Source organism: Gopherus flavomarginatus, chromosome 4 (genome assembly GCF_025201925.1).
Source record: "Gopherus flavomarginatus isolate rGopFla2 chromosome 4, rGopFla2.mat.asm, whole genome shotgun sequence".
Taxonomy (NCBI): Eukaryota; Metazoa; Chordata; order Testudines; family Testudinidae; genus Gopherus; species Gopherus flavomarginatus.
In genome coordinates, this window is record NC_066620.1 from 132,372,174 (window position 1) to 132,398,156 (window position 25,983).

The 25,983-nt window shown below is 43.9% G+C and overlaps 1 protein-coding gene across 3 annotated transcripts in view; it reads right to left on the reverse strand.

Annotated features, from left to right (window-relative positions):
* CDC40 (cell division cycle 40) overlaps positions 1 to 25,983 on the reverse strand; it is a 56,775-nt gene that overhangs the window by 7,085 nt on the left and 23,707 nt on the right. For all 3 annotated transcript variants that reach the window (XM_050951379.1, XM_050951378.1, XM_050951380.1), the window contains exons 6-12: positions 25,646 to 25,742; positions 22,961 to 23,100; positions 18,766 to 18,840; positions 15,628 to 15,673; positions 13,139 to 13,240; positions 9,174 to 9,289; positions 8,759 to 8,892 (exon numbers count right to left, since the gene is read on the reverse strand). In XM_050951379.1, coding sequence (XP_050807336.1) covers positions 8,759 to 8,892; positions 9,174 to 9,289; positions 13,139 to 13,240; positions 15,628 to 15,673; positions 18,766 to 18,840; positions 22,961 to 23,100; positions 25,646 to 25,742 — 710 coding nt within the window. The remainder of the gene's footprint in view (positions 1 to 8,758; positions 8,893 to 9,173; positions 9,290 to 13,138; positions 13,241 to 15,627; positions 15,674 to 18,765; positions 18,841 to 22,960; positions 23,101 to 25,645; positions 25,743 to 25,983) is intronic.

Below are 25,983 nucleotides of genomic sequence, written 5' to 3' on the forward strand. Positions count from 1 at the left end.
AACGGAGGGAAGGCATACAGTAGGTGGAGGGTCCATGGCAGGAGGAATGCGTCCGTGATCAACCCGGGAGAGAGACCCTGAAAGGAGCAAAACTCCTGGCACTTCCTGTTGGACTTGGTCGCGAAGAGGTCTATGCGGGGAAATCCCCACCTCTGGAAGATGGAATGGATGACATCTGGTCTGATCGACCATTCGTGGCATAGGAAGGATCGGCTGAGTCTGTCCGCCAGTGTGTTCTTGACCCCTGGGAGGAAGGATGCCACCAGATCTATCGACTGGGCTATGCAGAAGTCCCAGAGTCGAATGGCTTCCTGACATAGGGGAGATGAACGGGTTCCCCCGTTTGTTGATATAGTACATGGCCGTTGTGTTGTCCGTGAGTACGGAAACACAACGGCCGTGTAGGCGTCGTTGAAACGCCTGGCAGGCGAGGCGGACTGCCCTCAACTCCCGGACATTTATGTGGAGTGACAGCTCTTGGGACGACCAGAGGCCCTGGTACACAGGTGCCCTAGGTGGGCCCCCCACCCCAGGAATGATGCATCGGTTGTTACAGTCATCGATGGTTGCTGTGGATGGAACGGCATCCCCGCGCATACTAGGGATGGTGTCAGCCACCAGTCGAGGGAGTGGAGAGGGTCGGGGGGGACCGTCACCAATACATCTAGGTGGTCCCTGCCTGGGCGGAATACGGAATGAAGCCACGTTTGGAAGGGCCTCATTCGGAGCCTGGCATACTTCGTCACGTAAGTGCATGCGGCCATATGCCCTAGTAGTGTGAGGCAGGTGCGAGCCGATGTGATTGAGGAGGCCTGCAAGCTCCGTATGATCACGACGATCGTCTGGAAGCGGGGCTGAGGTAAGTAAGCCCTGGCTTGAGTAGAGTCCAGGGTCGCGCCTATGAAGTCCAACCTCTGTGTGGGGACCAGGGTGGATTTCCCGGCATTGAGAAGCAGGCCTAGCTGGGAGAAGAGGTCCATAACGGCCTCGACATGTCGCCGCACCTGCGACTGGGAGGACCCCTTTAAGAGCCAGTCGTCGAGGTACGGAAAGACGTGGATTTTCCGCCGACGGAGGTGGGTGGCCACAACGGCCACGCACTTGGTAAACACCCTCGGGGCCGTGGAGAGGCCGAAGGGTAGGAGTGCGAACTGGAAGTGCTGATGTCTGACCATGAAGCGAAGGTACTTCCTGTGCGGTGGAAAGATGGCGATATGGAAGTACGCGTCCTTCATGTCGAGGGTGGCATACCAGTCTCCAGGATCCAGGGATGGGATAATGGTTCCCAGGGAGATCATGCGGAACTTCAACTTGAGCATCCATTTGTTGAGGCCCCGCAGGTCTAGGATGGGTCTGAGACCTCCCTTGGACTTGGGGATCAGAAAATATCGGGAGTAGAACCCCTTGCCTCTCTCGCCTAGAGGTACCTCCTCTATAGCTCCCGCCGCGAGGAGAGAACGAACCTCCTGCAGAAGGGCTTGCTCGTGAGAGAGGTCCCTGAAGAGGGACTGGGAAGGGGGGCGGGAAGGGGGTGAGGAAGCAAATTGCAGGTGGTATCCGTGCTTCACTGTGCATAGCACCCAACGGTCTGAAGTTAACCGGGACCACGCCGGGAGGAAGTGGGAGAGGCGGTTGGAGAAGGTAGGGGAAGGATCCTGTCTTGCGTCTGGTACGCCGTCCCCGGGTGCACCTTCAAAAGCCGGACTTGGAGCCCGGTGATGCCTTGGAGGGCCCTTGGCTTTGGCCTCCCTGGGAGCCGGATTGGCGTCTGCGGCCCCCCCGGCCACGCCGTCTACTGAGGTCCTGCCTCTGACGGGGTGGGAAGTATGGGTGTCATGCTTGGGGCCTGAAGGGTCTATGCTGGGTGGAAGGTGTATGCATCCCCAGCGAGCGTATGATGACTCGATTGTCCTTCAGGTTTTGTAATTTGGAGTCCGTCTTGTCTGAGAACAACCCTTTCCCGTCAAAGGGTAAGTCCTAGACTGTATATTGGAGTTCCGGAGGTAGTGTGGAGGCCTGAAGCCATGAAATGCGCCTCATGGTTATTCCCGAGGCCAGGGTTCTGGCTGCTGAGTCAGCCGCGTCGAGGGAGGCCTGGAGGGAGGTCCTGGCCGCCTTCTTACCCTCCTCCAGGAACGCATTAAATTCCGGGCGTGAGTCCTGGGGTAGAAGTTCAGAGAACTTACCCACCTCCTCCCATATATTATAGTTATAACGGCCCAGTAGGGCCTGCTGGTTGGCCACACGGAGTTGCAAGGCCCTAGCCGAATACACCTTGCGCCCCATGAGGTCCATTCGCCTAGCTTCCTTGGCCTTAGGGGCCGGAGCCTATTGGCCGTGCCGTTCCCTGTCATTGACAGACTGGACAACTAGGGAGGAAGGAGGAGGGTGGACATATAGGTACTCGTACCCCCGAGAGGGTACCATGTACTTCCTTTCCACTCCCTTAGCTGTCGGCGGGATGGAGGCTGGTGACAGCCACAGGTTATCGGCGGTAGACTGGATAGTCTTTATGAATGGGAGGGCTACCCGGGTAGGTGCATCGGCCGAGAGGATGCTCACTACCGGGTCCTCAACCTCTGGGACCTCCTCCACAGGTAGGTTGATATTAAGGGCCACTCTACGGAGGAGGTCCTGGTGGGCCCTGAGGTCTATCGGTGGGGGTCCTGCCGCTGAAGACCCAGCCACTGCCTCATCTGGCGAGGAGGAGGAGGAGGATACTCCGGGGATGAGGGCATCCTGTGCGGTCTCCTGCTCCTGGACTGGTTCCTGCTCGAGTTGACCCAGGGAGTCTGGTGGCGGCTGTTTATCCGACTCAACCACGGGGGGGGCGGGAAACAGTGGCCTCTGGCACCCGATGTTCTGAGGTGGTAGAACGTGTCTGGGGCACGGGGGCACCCTGGGTCCGATGATATGCCCAGGGTGTCCAAAAACCCCACTGTTGGGCACCCGCGTCCTGCGGGTGGGGGTCCTGGAACACTCCCAGCGGTACTTCGGGATCCTGGTCCCGTTCGTAGTAGCTACCCACCTGGGAGGATGCCAACGTGCCTCTAGATGGCCAAGATGGAGCGGCAAAAGTCGGTGCCGAGGTACCAACAGACCTTAAACCTCTGGGTAGTGGTGACCGGTGTCGGTATTGGTGATGGTGTTGAGAGTGAGACCGGGACCTGCGACCGGCTCGGTGCCGGGAGGTCGACCGGGATCCCAAGTGCCTCTGTCTCGATCTGCTCCTGGAGGCGCGGCGCCCACCGTGGTGCCGTGAGCTGGAGCGGTACTGGGAGTACCGGGTTGACGCTCGGGACGTTGACCGGTGCCGGGAGCCTGACTGGTGCCGGGAGCGTGAGCGGTACCGAGGTGACCAGTGCCGGGAGTCTGACTGGTGCCGAGGTGAAAGGTGCCGGGAGTCTGACCGGTGCCGGGACCGAGATCGACGTCGAGAGCATGAGCGACGCCTCGATGCAGAGCGTCCGCGGGACCGCGATCTGGAGCGGTGCCGGTCTGCTACGCTGACCGAAGCTGGTCTGGTCAGGGTCGGTTTGCCCATGGAGTGTAGTACCCGCACCGGCGGTGCCGGGGGTAAGGGCAACGGTGCCTCGGTGATCGCGATCAGATCCCTCGCTGCGGCAAATGTCTCAGGGGTAGAAGGCGAAGCAGGCTCTACCACGGTGTGCACCAGGGAGCCGCCAGGTGCCGGACTCGACGGCCCTCGTGGGGTCGGAGTCAACGGTACCGGCTTAGACGGTGCTGCGGCAGGTATCGGTGCTGGGCGATCCGTCTTTGGCGCAGGCTCTGACTGCGAGGCTGCTGGTGGTGGGATGATCTGCGCCTTCGCCGCCTTCGGCCTCAGGGAGAGGGAGTGGCTCGGAGTCGGTTTCGGAGCCGGCTTCTTGGTGGCAGCGTTCGGCCCCGAGGCACTTCAAGCAGGAGTCATGGGGGTCTCCAACTGGCATGGGCTTGTGACAAGCCGAGCACTGCTTGAAGCCCGATGAGCCAGGCATGAGCTCCGGCTCCCGGTGCGGGGAAGGGGGGGGTCCCCGATCCCCTCAAACTACAACTAATAACTACACTAATAACACTAGATAACTGACTAACTAATAACTATATATATATATATATATATATATATATATATATATATATATATATATATATATATATATATATATATATATATATATATATGTACAACAATAAACTATAACTACTATATACAACGATAGCGAAATGAGCTGCTCGGGAGTGTGGAGGTCAGCGAAGCCGCGCTCCACAGTTCCAACGACCGACACGGGCGGTAAGAAGGAACTGAAGGGTGGCCAGGTCGGCTGGGATATATATTGGGCGCCATAGCGGCACCACTCCAGGGGGCGCCCAGCCGACCCGCCTGGGTTGCTAGGGTAAAAGTTTCTCCGACGAACGTGCACGCGGCGCGCGCACACCTAACTGGAATGGATATGAGCAATCACTCGAAGAAGAACTAAAAGTTAGAGTCTCTTGAAAAGTAAAGGGAAAGTGTTTGGAACTGCCAGAGATATAAAAGCTCTTAAAAGAGACTTCAATTTCCTTATGGGAGCTTGGGAACTATGGAAAGACAGACCGCTGCAGGGAGGTCATCTGAAGCCTATGGATTGCATTAGCCTCGTCATCCTAGCAGAGAATGAAACCACCATTACATACCACTATTGGGTATGGGTCACTAGTGACTTGGGAGGTGCAAAAATTTTGAGCAGAGTGTCATCAACTAACTGATGGCACAGCAGCCAAAACCATTTCACCGTTTCCCTGAGCAACACCATGAAAATATTGAGTGAGAATAAAATCCGGAATTTTCCAAAATCAAGGGGATTAGAATACAATGACCACCTCAACTTTAATATCACTGCCATATGGATGCAATAAGCAGAAAAGCAAACTTCAGAATAGCCCAGTTAAGATTCCACTGAGCAAACACACCTCTACCTAGCTATAACGCTGTCCTCGGGAGCCAAAAAATCTTACTGCGTTATAGGTGAAACCATGTTATATCGAATTTGCTTTGATCCGCTGGAGTGCGCAGCCCCGCCCCGCCCCCCCGGAGCGCTGCTTTACCGCCTTATATCTGAATTTGTGTTATATCGGGTGGCGCTATATCGAGGAAGAGGTGTATAGTTTGTTATCTGAAAAACATTTATTGTTCTATATTCTTACTGTTGCAGTTCCACAAAGGAAGGACACCGCAATCCAGAAACATGAAAGCAGAATCTGTACACAGCATAACATCCATGAAATTCAGATTCAATTATCATGGAAGAAGCTGTTCCCAGCAAAGTCTGACATGTCAAACCACTCCCAGCACTGGCCAAGTGAAAATGCTTACAAACTGAGGTTTGATTACAAAACATCCTAAACATTCCTCTACGCAATTAAGAACTCTACAAAAGCAATTAAAAACGTGTAAATAAATGTAGCTTTTAAGAGCATTTGCAGGTCATATTTACTTTTAAAGACTGTTGTTTAAAGTTCTTGTTAAAATCAAAATCTTCAGGCTTATTAACATAAAGTAAAGAAAGAGATATTTGTATATTTAAACATATCAAGAAGTGAAATAATCAATTAACCCTACCATATAAAACGCCTGTTATAAAACAGAAAAGAGGGATTTATTCACAGCAGCATTGGTGACAACTTGACACATGAAATTCTTCAAGCTCCAAAAGCTGCAGTGCTGAACATGTTCATTTAGTTTTAATGCAAATGTAATTAATTGGAGCCTGAAATCTGTGAACTTTGTCTACAGACAGATAAGCATATTTCAGGAAATGTTCTGTACCATAGTCCACAGCGATGAATGAGTGGAGTGGGAAAAGCGCTCTACATTAGCTTTACAAATCAGTCTGCTAAGCAAAATTTGAATTATGGAATATGACCTGTTCTATAGTTCATAATATCTGAATGAGACAACACTATCCCTGTGACTTCTAATATAATCTGAAGCTATCTACATTTGGGACAATCAGGCTGTGATGTTCTGCAACTAGATAGTTTGTGGTGGGAAGGAGGAAAGGGAAGGTGACATTCCACCCTATAGCTATTTATTTTATCAGGGACCACAAGAAACAAGAGCATCCAGTCCCAAGAGCAGGTTTTAAGTGTAGGGGGAAGCAAACATAAAAAAGGCGCCCTCCCTTGGCGCCTGCTCTGGCCACACCTCCCTTGGCGCCTCCCATTTTCCCCCCAGATTAACCCCGGACCGGCTCAGGACTCCTGCGGGCTTCTTGGGGGTGCGGATGCCCCCCCTGTCCCCCCCGCAGTCCTGGAAGAGTCTCTCCTGCCCAGCGCGCTCTGCAGGTATCCCCCGCAGGGCTGTGCCGCCCGGTCCCACCCGTGGGGTCCTTCCCCCCCCCCCCCCGCCCCAGACTCCAGGCTCCTGTGCTGCGCCAGGGCCCCCTCGCGTCCAGACAGCACGGCCTGCAACCCTGTCCTGCGGGTCCAGCCCCGGGGAGCCCCTTGCCCGGACCCCCCAGTGCAAGGCACCGGACTCCCGCTGCTCACTTTCCGTCCTGCGCCGCCACCTGTCCCTGGCCTGCTCCCGGCGCTTGGTGCGCTCCATGTGGGGCTCGCCAGTCAGGCGGCCTTAAAGGCACAGGGGCTCTTTCGCCTCCCCCCACATTAGCAAGGGGCGAGGAGGGAGGCCAGGGAGCGCTTGGCCACCGAGCCCTGAGCAGAGCGGCCGGCCCCCCTCGCTCCTCCGGCCGCATCTGCTGCCCCCCCGGCACGGCTCCTCCAGCCGTGCTGCTGTTAGTGCTGGCTGGGTGGTGCCACGTCAGCGCCTGCCACCCCACGGCTTCTCTGGCCGTGCTGCCACCAGCGCCGGCCCGGCAGGCGCAGCTTTTTGAAAACATGCTGAGGGGAAGTGGCTGCTTCCACTGAACCCCGCTAGCTACGCTACTGCCCAAGAGGCAGCAGTTCTGTGTAAGACAGACAGACATGGCTCCACAAACCAAACAAAAGAAATCCCTGTTAGTAGTCATCGCACCCAGGGACTTTTCCTAGTTCTTAAGGGGTTCACTGAAACTCTCCAGCACTTTGTCAGACCGACAGTCCTTCCAGATGAGGAATTTCAGACATAGCTCTTCCCAGAACCAGTCAAAACACCCACTGAGTCAGCCAGAGAATGATCTAGGCACTTCCTCTCACCTGTGTGGCCAAGCACACTGCCTCCACATAGCTCCCAAACTGCTAGCCAGGGAGCGAAATCCAGAGTACTGAACAGAGATGATCATGTAACAGTAGAGGCAGCACAAGCTTAAAATGAATCTCAATATACCCTTCATTTTTTTTTTGTTTTTTTTTGTTTTTTTAAAAACAGGCAGTAACTGCGTGGTACATTATGGACATCATCTGAGCACTGCTGTGACCTAGATTCCTCCATACGTGAAGGGCAATGTAGAACTACTGTAGATCCTACAGATAGCCAGCTGGATTCAATGAAAAGGCCAGAATGAATCATTTTCTTTAATCACCACATGCTTTTTGTACGTTTCAGTAACTGAACAGAACACCTCACTCCCAACTCACATTAGAACTGAAGAGACGTTCAAATAATATTTCTAAATGAGCCTTTTCTTGGATGGAATTTCATACACAATACTGCCATTATAATTTTTTTCAGTGTTTTTACCGTGCTTCTCAGTGCAACTCCAAAAAGACTGAAAAGCTAGAATGAAACTGTTAAACTATTTGATTTATTAGTTATCTCTACAGTACTCTAAAGTAGCATGACACAGGCAATTCTTTATACGCTTAACTTAAGTACTGATACACCTCCACTGGGAGAGCAGATGATAGAAACCATTAATGGAATGTTGTCTGCCACAAGTGGATATGGCTATGCCATTGTTCCCATGTAACAGTCCATGGCACGACTTTCACTTTATAAGTAAAGTTAAAATAATTTGACTGGTATTCATCTAGCGTGTGTTATACAGGAGTAGGAAGCAAATCATTTCACTGATTTAAAAACACATACCGTATGTCTGGCTATCCTAGAAAAAATTTCTAGCAACAACTTTTGTATTACTGCAGGTGCTATGTTAGACTGATTTTTATCTAAACCAAACAAGATACTTTATTTAATTTGGGGCTAGTACAGTATATTGAATACATGTAACTTGAATGCTCTTGTGCATTCATACCAATGAAGTCCTCTGTAAACTATGACATTCTCTGCTTTGCTTTTGGATAGAGTTAATGACATTTTACAGGTTTTAAAAAGCAGCCTCAGATAATAAGTACTGCAACATAGGAGGGTTGTAAGCCAGTAAAAAGAGTTGTGTTAGACATTTTAAAAATCTTTACTTCAAAGAGATTTTAAAAATACAATTAATTGTCTTACATCTAGTTTCTAGAAGGGATGTTTCATTTGACTGAACAAATATGTTAAGAACTGGCTCACAGACTATTCTGTGGACTGCAAAATATAGGTCTGGTGAGAAGTATTTACGATTGATCAACAGCACAGTCAAATAGACTAGAAACTAGCAGCAGGAACATCACTGATTTTTTTCTGGCACTGCTTCTTTTTAAATATTTCAATTACTGTAGAGAATAATATAAATGGATTTATGGAAGTTAAATTAATTTAACTTTTTGTTTGGTTAGCAAGAAGTTACTGCACAAAAACTTCAAAGTAATTGCATTGATCTGACTTAACAATTGTTAACTATTTTCCAGTTTGCTCTATACTAATATGAAATCAAACTTTGTGAGGTCTGAAACTTACCATTCCCAGACTCTTAAACTCTTGTCATCAGATGTACTCACAAACCGTCTATTCTCATCCACAAACACGATGGTGTTGACAGCTCCCAAATGCCTATCGTACTCCTGCACAATCTCCCCACTTCGAATGTCCCACTGCAAATGAAACAGTCAGCGTCAGAGCCACTTAAGTTCTAATACATTCCTGAACTTGAAACTATAAAGCTTCTGATATTTAGTCAGACTTTCAGGTCGGAGAGCAAGCACTCTAGCAACAGCCTTTGAGGCAGTGTTCATTCAAAAATACTGTTAAGAAAGGAATGAAAATGTTTAAGGCATTGCTGTTACACAGCAGCTAAATTTAAACTTCAGGTACAAAACCTTTACTTTATAAACCTATGAGATCAGGAAACATTTAATTAAGTTCTGAGTCTTACCTGTACAATTTTTTTATCTGACATTCCTGCCACAAAAAGACTTTGTTTATCTTCATCAGGATTGAATTTGACACAGTATGGAACCTTCCTGTTTGTGAACCTGGAAACACATTGCCCTGTAAACAGACAAGCCATTCAAATTAAATCAGTTCAAAAGTTTCACAAGCATAGTTTTATAAAGGCTCGCAGTAATAAGCTATCATCAATTATCCATCTTTGTACCTAGAGATGCTTTACTTAGTTTAGATCAGGAGAAAATAAAAACATAGGCTTTCAACTCCCTGAAAAGATCAGAGATTGGGAATTATTCTAGAGATGACTTGGATCTTGTTTATATTAGATCTCTTCCCTCCCCCCACTTTCCCACTATTGCTACCTGGTTCAACCCAGGCAGCTGGTCACACGCTGGACCTGATCTTTAGCCTAGATATCAATACTGAGGACATCACAACCCAGCCATTGTCTTGGACAGACCCATCACCTTATTAAGATAGCAGTCAGAAACCTACAACTGCCAGGCAGCAAGACAGACCAATGATCCTGATTCAACCATGAATACTCATGGATGCCACCAAATTCCAAAGCTTCCTAAAAGATATCAGCACCCCACCATGCGTCATCAGGAATCTGACGACTCATTATCACCTCCATTACTAGATCCATCAGTTGTAGAGTTCCACAAGGAACTATTCTCTCACCAGTCCTTTTCAGCATCTATATAGAACCACTAGACGAACTGGTCAGACAACATGAACTCAAGTGTCAGCGATATGCAGAGGACACACAGCTCTACCTATCCTATTCCTTCACCGCCACCACCAGCAAGATCCAACACTTGGACAAGATCAGCTGGTTGAAGCTGAACTTAAGCGAGGCAGAAACTATGGTGACAGTCAGAAAAAAACATTTTGAAGAGTTTGCAGCCAGAGTAGATTTTCCTTTGGTTGAAGGTACACCTCCACATTTGGTCAATTGAGTTCATAGTTAAGGAGCACTCCTGTATTCCTCACTGATGCTAAGTACCTGCACAGCCACATCTTTGAGTAATGTTTTCTATCATCACAAAACCCGCCACTGCACAAACCTCTCCTCTGGGGAGAGAACCACCACATGATAGGTGTTAGTCATGTTGCTTAATGCATTACTGGAAGGTATTCGGATACTACCGTGAGAAGTGAGGGATAAAAACCTATACAGAATAGAACTGACCAGGACCGATCCATTGGTGGTGGCAACAGTGGAAGCACCAGTAGCATAAACAAGATGTCAGTGGCTGCTGTTTTTTTAACCCACAGTGTCATTTAGACCTGCTCTGGGCATTTAGATGACAAGAGTGGTTAAAATTCTGTCAGCCATGTGCATCTTTTTTATATATTGCTATTTCCATTGTTGCCTCCACAAGATAATTTTAAGGAAAACAATCATAGACATGGCCTTGCAAACTAAGTGCCAGGAGATTATGAAGCCTTCTGAACAAAGATGCACTATACACACTCTTTAATGGGTGTCCAGCCTTGATACTGTATGTATTTTAGGAGGGCAGAATTTGGCCTCCAGTATGTATTGTCAATTAATATGCATGAGAATAAAAGAATCCATTTTGACTTTCAAAGACCAAGCTGAATTTGCAGGCTATCAATTAGAAAAAAATATTTTTTCCCTTGTAAACTAAGTAAGGACAGTACACACACCTTGGAGATACAAACCTGGAAGGCCCACAATATCATCGTAACAAAGTCAATTTTAAGTGAAGAGCTAAAAACGGAATTCATGCAGAACACTTAAGTTAATGGCGTCCAAGTACAGAAATGGTGATCCTCATCTACTTCTAAAGATCTGGGGGAGGCTGCTCTAGCCAATCTGTTGCCGTGGGCAAAACTTCAGTGTGCCACCCCCCCTTCCTACCCTCTAGAACAGCAGTTTTCAAACTTTTTTTCTAGTGACCCAGTTGAAGAAAATTGTTGATGACTGCAACCCAATGGAGCTGGAGATGAGGGTTTTGGGGTGTGAAAGGGGCTCAGGGCTGGGGCAGAGGGTTGAGGTCAGGGCTGCGGGGTGGGTCTGGGAATGAGGGGCTCAGGATGTGGGAGGGGGCTCTGGGCTGGGGCTTGATGTGTGGGAGGGAGCTCTGGATTGGGGTTTGGGAGGGGGCTCTGGGTTTGAGGGCGCTCAGGGCTCTGGGCTAGGGGGTGCAGATTCTGAGGTTGGGCCAGGGATGAGGGCTCTGGGGTGCAGGTGGGGGCTCTGGGTTTGGGCGGCTCAGTGTTGAGGTAAGGGACTGGGGTGGTGGTTGTGGGCTTACATGTAGCGGCTCCCGGTCAGCGGGGATGCTAAGGCAGGCTTCTTGCCTATCCTGGCACCACGGACTGTGCTGCGCCTCGGAAGCAGCCAGCAGCAGGTCCAGCTCCTAGACGGAGGCACGTATGTGGCTCCACATGGCTCTAGTCCACAGGCACACCCCCTCCACCTGCCAGCTCCCACTGGCCAGTGTGGAGCCGGTGCTTGGGACGGGGCAGCATGCGAAACCTAGGAGACAGACCTGCTGCTGGCCACAGCATGGTGTCAGAACAGGTAGGGACTAGCCTGCCTTAGTAGGGCAGCACCACCAACGGGACTTTTAATGGCCTGGTCTGAGATGCTGACCAGAGCCGCCACAATCGAATACCTTATATTCCACGACTCACAGTTTGAAAACTACTCTAGAACAGAGCTTCTCTACTGAAATAATGGATCCAGGGTTTTGGCTGAAGTGGGGGCAAGTACCTAGTCACAGCACCACGCATTGTGGGTTTTGCCCAACTACCCCTCCATCATGATAGAGAGACGTCTGGGCCAAATTTGAGTCAGTGGCCTTGTGACCTGGTGCACGGGGTCACAGTGTAACTCAGTTTTGGTCCAGCTGCCCCAGGAAGTTGCCTAGTTTGCCTGTAGCTGGAATGGCCCCATAGCTTTGATATGCGAGGTATTTAAAAAAAAAAAAAAAAAAAAAAAAAAAAAAAAAAAAAAAAAAAAAAAGAAGATGATACTGACAATTCTGTGTTCCAAAACCTCTTCTCTGGAATTGCCCTATCCAGGTTATTTTTTACTCTTTTATTAGCTGTTTTCCTACATTGAGAAAATCTAGATGAAGAGGACCTTGAACATGACTATTAATAAAGTGCAAAGTGGAAGATGACTGGCTGCAAGAAAGCTAAGATCAGTCACCACCAAGTTCAAGTAAAGCAAACTTCATCTATTCGGCAAATGCACAAAAGTAAGGAAGTCTTCAGTTAAGTAGTGAGCATCTGTTAAATACCACGGAGGCACAATGGGAGTAGTAGTGCAGCATTAAGAAAACCATATTTAGTATCTAACAGGATTTAAAATATCTTTTTTTATATGTAAATACCTTAGATTTGTATTTGGCCGAGACACTCAGCATTAGGTGAATATAATATTTGTTAACATTCTTAGCAATGAAAATACAAATGTGAAATAAATGTCGTCGCTATAATTACTGTTATTTCTTTCCCCCACCCATTTGGGAAAATTCTTTTTTTGTTTTAAATCTGGAAGAATTATTATGGAATAAATCCTTTACTAAATTATAGTAAAATATTCAATTCAAAAATTTACTTTTAGTACTTAATTTCATTCTTATAAGTGAAGGGGTGCCAAATTCCCTCTAATTTAGTAAATGTTTGGCCCCATTCTTTGACTGACTTGAAAACTTGCATAGAAAAAGTAATTTTTAAAAATAAATGTGTAAATCCTTGTTACGATGGATTTTTATCTTAAACACCAAGACTACTTTAACTGTAGTTTTACAGTGACAGCAAAAACATTCAGGAGATGAGAAAATTGCTCTCCCTGTACTTGAAAAAGCAGTGTTGCACTATAAGAGAAAGCATGGCTATTAAAACAGTAGCTGTTTACTAATAGTTACAATGATCATTAGATTTGAACGTGTATGTATTTAAGCCTACCTGTTTCAGTGTCCCAGAGTTTAAGATACCGGTCATATGCTGCACTAAGAAACTGAGTTCCAGCATTGTTAAAGCAGATGTCTCGAACTGCTTTACTGTGCCCTAAAAGATAAAAAAGAAGTGTGGTAGAGAGAAGAATTAACTCTTTACCCCCAATGCTAGGAATTAGGATTTTCTGGAGAACGTTACCACAGGTAGAATGCAGATAAATCACAATACTAATGGTGAATTACAGCTTTTAATTACACTCTCTGGCAACACAGAAAACTACTAGAACTTACCTAAGAAAATCTTGTAAATTTTATTTCAGCAGACCAATTCAACTGGAAAAGTAACAGTACCTTCTGAAGGCCGTTATGAGATTTGAAAATAAAGCCATTGGGAATTACCTCTGCAAAGAGACTTACTGCAACATTGAGGAAAATTCTAAAACTTCTCCAGATGAAACATAACAAACCTTTAAAACTAAACATCTATTTGAGGAATAAGACTGACCTCAGGAGGCCTCCTTGCACTAGGAAAATCCTCCATTGCTACACCACTATAGTTGCAGCCCCAACAGCTATCAGTTACAGGGCTCATATGGCGACTGCCATTTTTATTACTGTATTGTCTAAGCCTGTCCTTAACAAGGTTATGAGACACAGTGGCAAAACATCAACTCCCTCCAGTGGTGAGAATGCAACAGCAGGAAATTTCCCAAAGCATTCTAGTGCAGACAGCCAGATAGAAGTTACTTTGGAACTGCATTGACAGAAGGGTTTGTTTTGGAACAAGTGCATCTTAACACTTAACTAGCCTAATATCTGAACCATATGAGGATGGGATAAGTGCCAAGATGGTAAAAGAAAGTTTAGATGACTAGTTTTGTTGACGTTCATATTAAAAGTCTGTCTCCCGCAAAGCAATTTATTTTAATTAAAATATGTTTTGTCTGCATATTCTAGACATCTTAAAATGTGATGCAGCTGAACTCCCCACTGCACCGAAATGGCATGTATTGCATTACAAATATGATGTACAAGTAGCACCTCAAAATCCACTATTGCTTCAAAGATTGTCCTGGACATAGCTATAGCAACAATGCACTGCATGTGAAAAATATCACAACAAACATTAACATCTAAGACAAAAAAGTAAGGGATAATCAAGAACTGAACACTATAGAGGAATTCAATGAAGAGAATGCCAACTGCTGGGCACAGAAAAATCCTGGGATGGCAGCAATAGCAAGTGGGTAAATAATTTCGGCATCCTTAAATTAAATCCCCTGTGGAATATAGGAAATATTTAGGTCAGGAAGGCACGTTGCTCAGGTAGAATAATCTGCCCCACCTTGCAGAATAATTCGGGTTAGCCATTGTAGCAGACTTAAAGGGTCCTACGTTTTAGCTTACACATACTTTTAAAATAAATACAGCAGGTGAACTGACTCATGACAGGAAAGTTCTGAAACCACAGTTCAAAGAGATCCTTTCCTGAGGCATCAATTTAGCCAATCTGCTTGATGCCTTGGCTACTAAGAACATTGATAAAAGGGCACTTCAAATGACAGCACATCATTTTACAAGTGTTTTTCACTTCAAGAGAAAAACCATAAGCTGCAGCAAAGACTGCTAGAAAGCTCACATTTCTCTCTTTCAATCCCCTACAAAAGTTCTCAATTACAAGGAAAATATTGGACTTGTTCCATTTTTATATTTAAAAGAAGGGCTGAATAGTTTTTGTGAGAAGTCTTTCTCTGTTCCTTTTGCATTAGAAATTCAGTTCTTGTCTAGCCCAGAGGATGGGGGGAGGAATAGCTCAGTGATTTGAGCATTGGTCTGCTAAACCCAGGGTTAAGAGTTCAATCCTTGAGGGGGCCATTTATGGGACTGCTGTAAAAAAAAATCTGTCTGGAGATTGGTCCTGCTTTGAGCAGGGGGTTGGACTAGATGACCTCCTGAGGTCCCTTCTAATCCTAATATTCTAGAATTCTATGCTAAAACCTAGTTAAATGACAACATCACAATAGTTAATTTTAGCACACCCAAAAGTGTGCTAGGTACCTCACAGTACAAGTAAGGAGAGATTACTCTCTACTCTGAGCATACCATCTAATTTCAGACATGAAGTACTGAGGGGAGGAGTAGGTAACAAAAAATAGGGAACTATCTGATCCATTTCTGGTAATGACGGATAACCAATTGACGCAGTACACTAATATCTTGTTTTATGGTCTAGAAGTCTTCAGTGCCAACACTAAATCATGTAGATTAAAAACAAAAGAAGGTCATGCACAAACGCAGCCTCTTCAGCTTTCATGCCAACACCATACTGAAAAGCTGACATATTTCTCAGATGCCTACATGTCTTCTGTGGCACTGACACCCTCCCCCCCATAAATCACAAAGTAATTAAATCTACTTTGGTGGGGGGGCAGAGGAGACAAGGAAAGAAGGAAGTTGTTTTAATGTATATTAAAGAGTTCAGTAAAAAAGAGAGGTTACCAATAAATGTTCGTAAGCATCGTCGTTCACCGTATACCTCCCAAAGCTTGGGGGAAAAGAAAAGACAGAAATGTTAATTTCTGCTCCACATTCTTATTAAATGACAAGTTTAACTACGGATGTACGAGACACTCTTATGAGAATTTTGGTCACAACTAGCCAATCTTGAAATTCAGAAATAATGTGAACATTTGCCACAGAATTTCTGCAACTCTCTCAACAGTGTGCAAGAGTGAACTAAAATGAAATTTTATTCAGCAATGAGAAATTAAATGGCCCAGTTTCCTAAACTCAGAGCAGGAGATTTTCAGCAAAAAATGTTTTGCTATCAACATCTGTCCCAGCTATAAAGTTTAGCTTTACATAAAATTGTGTTTTACCAAATGATAGCAGCAGCAAAGGTAAGCTTAAGGACTTGTGACCTTCATAACCTAATTGGATTAGCATTTAAATGTTATTAAGTACCTATACTGTGCTAACACCCAGATTGTTTTAGGATTTTACATACACACATGAAGCCAGAGTGCTAGCCCCAAAAAGCTTACAATTAGGGCTGTCATACGATTAAAGTGATTTATCCTGCTGTTAAATAATAATCGAATACCATTTATTTAAATATTTTTGGATGTTTTCTACATTTTCAAATGTATTGATTTCAATTACAACACAGAATACAAAGTGTACAGTGCTCATTTGATATTTATTTTTTATTATAAATATTTACACTGTAAAAACCAAAAGAAATAGTATTTTTCAATTCACCTAATATAAGCACTGTAGTGCAACCTTTTTATTATGAAAGTTGAGCTTACAAATGTAGAAGTGTGTACAAAAAAGAAAACTGCATTCAAAAGTAGAACAATGTAAAACTTTAGAGACTACAAGTCCACTCAATCCTACTTCAGCCAATCAATCACTCAGACAAACAAATTTGCAGGAGATAATGCTGCCTGCTTCTTGTTTACAACATCATTTGAAAACGAGAACAGGAGTTCACATGGCACTGTTGTAGGCGGCACTGAAAAATATTTACGTGCCAGATGCACTAAATATTTATATGTCCTGTCATACTTCAAGATCATTCCAGAGGGCATGCATCCATGCTGATGATCATGGGTGGTGCATGAACCGCCAGCTGGGGGAGGCTGGCCCTCAGCCCCACCCCTTCCACCCGAGGCCACGCTTCTTCCCCCATCCCTGCACTGGAGCCAAGCTCCCCGCCTTCCGCCGGAGCCCAGAGCCGACCCCCCCAACACAGCCACCGGCCCAGTCCTACAGCTAGCTCCCCAGCCCCAAAGGAGCGCTGGGAGGGTGGGCAGCGCGCAGCCCGAGCTTCCCCAGCTGTGGGAGTTGGGCGGCCGGCCACAGCCTCCCCAGCTCCAGAATGAAGAAGGGTGGGCAGCGCATGGCCCCAGCCTCGGAGTGCTGGAAAAGTGGGCAGCTGCAGCCTCCCCAGCTCCAGAGTGTGGGAAGGAGGGTAGTGTGCAGCTCCAGTGGGGCTGGAGCCGGAGGACTGGAGCCACACAGGGAGCGGTCATAGCAGGGGGTGGGTTCACGCCTGGCTGTTTGGGGAGACAAAATCTCCCCCCAGCCTATGAGACCTGCCGCCCATGCTGATGACTGGTTCTGTTCAATAATGATCGAGAGCAGAGTGGACCGACAGGTTCATTTTCATCATCTAAGTCAGATGCCACCAGCAAAGGTGGATTTTCTTTTTTGATGGTTCGGGTTCTGTAGTTTCTGCATCGGGGTGTTGCTCTTTTAAGATTTCTTAAAGCATGCGCCACACCTCGTCCCCCTCAGATTTGGATGGCACTTCAGATTCTTAAACCTTGGGTAGAGTGCTGTAGCTATTTTTAGAAATCTCACATTGGTACCTTCTTTGCGTTTTGTCAAATCTGCCTTGAAAGTGTTCTTAAAATGAACATGTGCTGGGTCATCATTCGAGACTGTTATGACATTAAATATATGTGAGAATGCGGGTAAAACAGAACAGGCAACATACAATTCTCCCCCAAGGAGTTCAGCCACAAATTTAAATTAACACATTTTTTAAGGAGCATCATCAGCATGGAAGCAAGTCCTTTGGAATGGTGGCCAAAGCATGAAGGAGTATATGAATGTTTAGCACACATGGCACGCAAATACCTTACAAGCCAGCTACAAAAGTGCCATGTAAACACTTGTTCTCACTTTCAGGTGACATTGTAAATAAGCAGCAGGAAACAGTATCGCCTGTAAATGGAAACAAACTTGTTTGTCTTAGCAATTGGCTGAACAAGAAGTAGGACTGAGTGGACTTGCAGGCTCTGAAGTTTTACATTGTTTTGTTTTTGAGTGCAGTTATGTCACAAAAAAATTCTACATTTGTAAGTTACACTTTAATGATAGAGATTGCACTACAGTACTTGTATAAGGTGAACTGAAAAATACTATTTCTTTTATCATTTTACAGTGCAAATATTTGTAATCAAAAGTGTATATACAAAGTGAGCACTGTACACTGTATTGTAATATAAATCAATATATTTAAAAATGTAGAAAAACATCCAAAAATATTTAATAAATTTCAGTTGGTTTTATGTTTAACACTGCAATTAATTTTTTAAAGCCTGATTAATTTTTTTGAGTTAATCATGTGCGTTAACTACAATTAATTGACAGCCCTACTTACAATCTAAACATAAAAGAAGATGAGAAATGAGGGAGAAGAATACAAAACACAGTACATGCAGCGTAGGCAGGGTGGTGATAGGCATCTATTTAACACACACAGAGCCAAGTTGCTGAAGAAACCTTAAATTTAAGTCAGGAAGTGCAAAAATTAACTGTGATCTTTCTACTGCATTAAAATAGTTTCTGCATTATTTATTTTTACATTCAAAGCAGGTAGATATGACTGCGACTGACAACTTAACTATTTATTTCTACGCAGAACAAAGAAACTAATTCAAACCATTTGAGAGAAAAACTATAATGTAGGAAAACTATTTATTTGACAATTTTTAGCCTGATACAAATTTAAACAGAGGTCTCAAACCCTGGAAAAGTAGGTGTTCTAACAGAAATTAGACTCAGTATTTAAATGCTGTGAATGCAACATTTGTATGAAGTGAAGGTATATCAGAAACAACTCACTTTAATTTTACAGTCCATGGAGCAAGATAGCAAAATGTGGCCAGAGAGTGGAAACAACCTGACTGCACTGACACCCTGTAAATAAGAACATAAATGATTAAGAAACAGCAAATTGAGCATATGGATTTTTCCTAGCTCAATTTCTCTCTTTTCTAAAATATTCAGATCAAATCCTAAAACACAACCTTTCCAGAAATGTGAAAGATTGAAGAGGAGCCTGTACAATCTCCAGCAATGTATTTTAAACAATTGCTCCTGCTGAATCACCAGGGGGCAATCTTGAGTCACTGCAACAGTTGTATGCATGCTCCCTTCCCCTCCCACACTGACACCCACCTACACCATTACCATGGCAGCCCTTGGCAAAGAAATACAAATTGTGGGTTTGGAACGTTAGCTCTGACAAAAGAATAACAAAGAGCTCTCCCCCCTGCCAATCTGACCTCTCCATAATACACCCAGGTCTGCACAATCATAATTACAATCCTCTTTATACTACAATCCTGTGATCAGTAACTGGGGCCTCTCTAAGCAGCCTCCTGGGTCACTTCAAACTCAGGCCTTTTGCATGACAACAACTTCAACCACACAGGCCCTGACCCTGCAAACACTAAAGGCCATTTGTAACTTTACTCAGGTGAGCAATCTCACTGGGCTGCAATCAGATTTTTAAAGAGGTTACTATAAAACCAACAGATATGTATGTGGAAAAACCCTCCCAAAGACTTTCAGACAGACAATACTTTACATCATTTTACTTTACAGCATCCTGATTTCTGGATGCTAGTTTCCTACAAAAAACTTATTCTATTACACATACCTAAACAGAGCAAGGGAATTCATAAACATGCTATGTTACGTATGAAGTTTGAAACATCACGAATACAAGGAAACTAAATCTTGAACTCAGAATGGGAGAAGTAAGTGAAGGAAACACTGATTCAGACAGTTTTCAAGTGTGTTTATTTAGACAGCCTCTCAAGCCTGCTTAGTGCTCAAACAAACAAAAGAGGCACTAAGTTGATAGATACAAAACCATATTTTCATAGCAGTTAAGTTGTATTGGCAAACTTTTCCCAGTAAAATTCGCACATGTAAGCACAGGTAATTGTTCATATATGAACCATCTGCATGTGCAGTTTTCTGATGAGTAAGCAACAGCTCCACTCAGAGTACACACAATGTATGAGACAAACCTATCCTTTCTTGAGTATTAGGGTTATTCAATGTTATAAAAAGATTTGCAGGGGATTCTAAGAGGTACCACAGAAATCAGTGCATGGAACGTAGTGGGGTGAAAAAAAGATTTCCTCAAAAAAAAGATTAATTACTGAATAGGACTCTAATAGTGCAGCTCTACAGGGAGCAGTAACGGTGAAGTGCTAGTGTAGACAGAATGCCAGCATTTTTACCTTCCAACTATCTTCACTAAACAGGATTAGCAGACTTGGTGGCAAGAACTTCTGCAGTTGGTCTATATAAGCTCTCCCACTACCGCTACCATAAATAGAAAGTGCTAGTGCAGAGAAAAACCCACAAGGAATGAAAATCCTAGCCCGACTGATGTCAAAGGGAGTTTTGGTATCGACTTCCATGGGGTCACGATTTTCACCCAAGACTTCTCAAGTTCAGAATTATGCAAAAAGCCAGACATAACAGCTCCAAAAGGAGGCAGAAACTGCCCAAATCATTACAATGTTAATCTTTACCACGCCATTGAGATGTCCCCCTTTCAGCAGAAAGGCACAGCTCAGGTGCTTCTCTCTCTCTTAGGGCCAAAGCCCCAAATATCCCTAGCTGCCACGGTATCTAGCTTGCTCTTTCCCTGCCCTCCTGCAAAAGCTTAGTTATGCACGGTCAGTATAAAAAGTTTGGCATATTAAATACGGACATGGTGGGACCTATGTAGAAAAAGTATCAAAACACACAGGGGCTACTGCGCTATTTGTATCTTCATTTTCATATAGGTCATTCATTTGCACTGTTCATTTTTCAACTGTAAATGATTCTACAGCACAATTTCCAGCCTGCTGCACCAAAATGCTAGAGATTCTAAGAACACAGCCCCAGAATTCAGGCCCAGCTGATCACAAAATATACCAGGCCTTGATAATATTTTCTTCTTATTGCAGATATTCAACACAGTTAACACAATGTCATGTTTAAGCACATTTAACATGATTAGGATAGTACTAATGACCATGCATGAATGAGGAACATATACCTTGTGCTAAAGCTGGCTCATTTTACTGGATGAGATCCAAGACAGTGGATAGTAGCCAGTAGATTAAATGCCTAAGGATTAAACATTAGGAGTCTCCAGAGTCTGCCTTGAGTTGAAAGCTCTGGGTAAGGAACGTGCCTTGAATTTTATCATAAACTTAATCCAACTTGGGCTCAGATGCATTATCGGCAAAATCAAATTGCAATGGTGAGGGCCCAACTCTGAAAAATATCAGCCCCTGATTCAGCAGCTTCTGTCTAGTAACAGCTAATTCAAGGGGCTCCTTCAGAGTGCAGTTGTCCTACTACACATGGCCTGAAAATTAATGGTATGTCTACAGTACAAAATCACGTCAATGTACAGCCACCACAGTAATTAAACTGCTTTTGCATGTCCACACTACGTGCCTTGTCAATGGCGCGCGTCCTCACCAGGAGCGTGTGGACCAATTTAACTGTCAATGTGTGGCATTGTGGGATAGCTCCTGAAAGTCAGTCTAAGCAATGCAGTTTCTACACTGACACTGTGTTGACCTAAGTACTGTCTCTCGCGGAGGTGGAGTTGTTAAGTCAGCGTAGCGGGCGAGTTACATTTCAGCATAGACGCTTACAGAGTTAGGTCAACGTAAGCTGCCTTGCATCGACCTAACACTGTAGTGTAGACCAGGGTTAAGGTCCAGACATTTTAAGCTTTATTTAGACTGAAACCAACACTCTGAATTTCACTCAGAAAGGACATCAGCAACCAATTTACAGGTCAGAACAGCGTGCCGCATCCGCAGTCTATACTACCAAAAAGGCAAGCAGATCCAGTCTGCATTATCTGGACCTGCTAAATGGTCTTCAAGGCTAGCTCCAGACCAACCATTTGGTAATAAACACATTTTAACCAGAATAAAAGCTGTATCTATAAAGGATGGACAGGTGCAATATCCTGGCCAGCTAGAAGTGAAATCGTTGCTGGCCATTCTCATTTGGGTGCATGGAGAACAGTCTAGTAAGAACCTGAGATTTCAAGCCACTCTGATGATTGTAAAAAAATAAAACAGAATTCAAGGAGCAGTTAAATAGCTCTTTAAAGTGTTTCTCCTCCTCCTCCCAGCTTCATCTCAGGTTTCTCTGGATTGAGCCTAAGTGAGTTGGCTTTTATCCAGGACTTTATCTCTAAGAGCTCCTGGCAAAGCAGGGAAATCCTTCTGTTACTGATATTTAATGTCACTGACTTTGTGCACTCATACATGAAGTCTAAATAAGTAGAGGATTGCACACTTCATAGCTTCTGTAGGCTGAGTTCATGGCACACACAAGGGGCTCCCTGCATCCCTCCCACAAATTCCCTGGGTGATACCCTCCCTCTCTTTGAGGGACTCCCCACACCTTTCACATCAGTGCTTAGGTCAGTGTAATTTTTGTCACTCAGGAGGTGGCTTATTCACATCCCTGATTGACACAAGTTATACTGACATAAGTGGTAGTGTAAACATAGCGTTGGTGAAGGAGGACTTCTGCATGAGAAACTGTAGTCAACAATTACATTGTGGGAAATCTTATGATGTTACTGTTAGTACGATGAAACCGTTTTTGATTGGGAATTGTTACAAATTTTCACAGTAAGGACAAAATTTTCATGACCCTCCAGAATTAAACCTAATTTGTTTATGTACTAGTATATGGGTGAAATCCTAGTCCCACTGAAGCCAGTGGGAGTTTTGCTATTGACTTCCTAGGGATCAGGATTTCACTACATATGTGCAAAACCTGCAACTGTGCATGGAAACTGGTAAATGAAGAAATATATATTTGAGTATGCAAATACTCAATTTGTTTATGCACAATTTTGGAAACGCCAGAAAATTTGTCTTGAGCAAGCTTGGGCCCGGTATTTCATAAATAAGGATCTCAAAAGCTAAGATAAAAATTTACATTATGAAAAAAGAAAAACCTCATTTGCAAAACAAACAGTGTTCCCTACCTTTGTATGTCCAGACCATACATGGAGCTGTTTCTTTGGGAGATAGCATTTCTCAGGGGGCACTGTAGAACGGAGATTAACGCCAACATCTTGAGGAACATGAAGATAGGATCTTCCCTGGTAGTCATACATTTCTTTAACTAAAAAAAACAAAAAAACAAAACAAAACAAAAAGTACTATGAGTTGCAGGGAACCTGTAGTTTCAAAGGTTACAGACTTGGGAAGTTCCAACCATCACATACAATTAAGATTAAGAATTAAATATAAGACAGCAGTCCTGCTCTGAAAAGTAACCAAAAATTGCTCTCTGGATTTCTACATTTATTGTGCCCCAGCTATCTGATATTAAATGTGCTCAGTCTACAAATAAGAAGTCAAGTTTTTCTGATTGCTAATGCTGGAAACTGTTTGCGTTCTGAACATTAAGCTTTTTTTTTGCCATGTCTTGTTTATCGCCAACAGTGATAAAGATTCCACAGACCAAACGGGGCTCTCACTTATGGCTCAATCCAAATCTTTTGAAATCAATGGGATTGTTTCAACAGGAGTTGAAGTCAGTCCCTTACCCCTGAGCAATTCTATTGCCTTCAGTGGGGCTGCACAGAAATAACTGAGGGCAACTTATATTTCCAACTAGCCCAGTGTATGGAATATGGTGCATCAACTGAATTGTTAACAGGTCAGATAAAGATCTAATTCCCCCTCACAGAACTGTTGGTCAGCCTGGCTAACAGCAGTAAAGCTAGTCCACTCCACCCCTAAAACACCATCACCACCAACCAGATATGACTGAGAACACAGAGGGAGCAAGTCATCTAAGTAAGAAACTGTCATATTTAGGCAGTGATGTTTCAGAGAATACTCAGCACTTTGACATTAGCTTCTAAGGAGATGAACCTGTGCGATGGAAAGATAAGTATCTTTTAATTTCTAGATTGTCTCATGGGAGCATTTTTGAGGCAACATTAAGTTGTTTGAGTGACCTTAATTGTCTACTTGCATATTACTAAATATTTGAGGTAATTTAATACAATGGAAAGTTAATTTGGAATTTGCATGAAGTTTGTATTGTGAGAACAATAAAGTGTTCCTTAAGGGTATTATCTCTATTTTAGATCCATTCTACCTTAAACTCCAGGTGAAGTCTTTTTGCATGGGAATAAGTTATCAATAATTTAATAAAAGATACACAGTTAGAGAACAGAAGAACTGATGACTTTCTGGTCATAAGCTTGTTTGTTCTTTTTCCCCCGAGACCCATCATTTACAACTGAAAAGTACAGAACAAGCAGTCCTAACATTTATTCCCTACTGAAACTTCCTCTGGGAAAACAGAGGAAAAATCACTAGATATAGAACAAATAGACGTGATATTTTGTATTATTCACTCTATTGAGTGTTATGCTATTGACATACCATGGTCATGAAAAATACAGTAAGTCATAAATATAAGTGATACAGCTCTTTCCTTTTCCTGTTATATGACTATGAGAAAAGAATTTCCAATTATGTCTTTTCCTGTTAGTAGGAATTAGCATCAATGAAGGAAGATTCCCAGTTTACAAGTTACTCTCTTTAATTGTATTAATGAAGGCCCTATCTGCATCAACACTAGGAGCTTCTGTCAGCACAAATACATTGGTCAGATATCATCTCTCTTCAAAAGTCTATAGTGTAGACACAGCCTATGGGAGAATCTAACTCCTTTATAGTTCTATATTGGAGCTAATGGGATTCACATGACATATGCATGCAAAACTGTCATTGAAATGATTGGCTATTTTGCCTGCTTAGGGCTTTGCGATGAGGCCCTAAGTAATTATTTTTATGTAATAATGCAAACTTTCAATACGCAGCAACTCTACTTGGCTAAACAATTATTCACAACATGACAGCAAGAAAATTGGCATAAAATAGACTAAACACAAAATTTAAGTGACTGTCTAATGTTTAATATATAATCTGTTACAGCATGAACTGTAATCCAAAGTATTACTTGCAGTTACAAGATCAAGGCAAAAGACTGATTTTGCATCAGCTGGTTAGTGAAGTACTAGATCTGCAATGGGGCAGAACCCAAAACCCTAAAGATTTCATTTTGTAAAATAGCGAATGGCAATTTCAAGGTGATTGCCAGCGTTTTTCAAATTAATATACAAACAGGTGACATTGCCACAGTACTCTGAACAATACAAACTGGCACTACTTCAAATTTGCCCTCTTACTGAGATTTCCTCTTCTGTTAATTTAAAAACATTTCAGTTGAGCTTGGTCATGACTTTGTCTATACTAGGGATGATTTACCTGTACAGAATAGATCCTATCATGTATGCAGCTATACCAGCACAACTGTGCTTGGTACCGGTAAAACTCTCCCCTCTCCCAGCCATGAAAGAAATAGGTTATACCTGTAAAAATGCAAATTTGCTGATATATCTGCATCCACACTAGGAGCTTCTGTCAGCAAAGATACATTGGTCAGATATTACACATCTTCAAAAGTCTATAGTGTAAATACAGTCTACGGGAGAGTTTAACTCCTTTTATAGTTCTATATTGGAGCTAATGAGATTCACATGGTATAGTTACCAGAGTGAGTCAGCGGTATAGCTGACATGAAGTCACATGATATTATCCTTGATGATGAATGTAGCAGAAATTAAAGCAGACTAAAATGGCATTACCATGTAAGATAGTCTTCTCCTCTCCAGGTTTATCATCTTCGTGTTTGCCTTTCTTCTGCCTCTTTGCTGTTATTTCATCCAACTCTTTCTGCTCTTCCTAGAAAAACAAAATACAGTCTTGACTTTTAAAAAGTCACCTTGAAGCTGAAGACAAAAAGCCAAAACTGAAACATTTATTTATTAAAATGAATGTACTTGTTAAATACGAATATTAGAAATATTTTCCACATAGGAGAAAAGCCAATTACAAAAAGTAAAATTTTAACCAAAGCCAGAGCAGCTTAGAAAGTTATACGAACTCTAGAAAGAATTTAAAAACAATGCATTCTACTCATGCT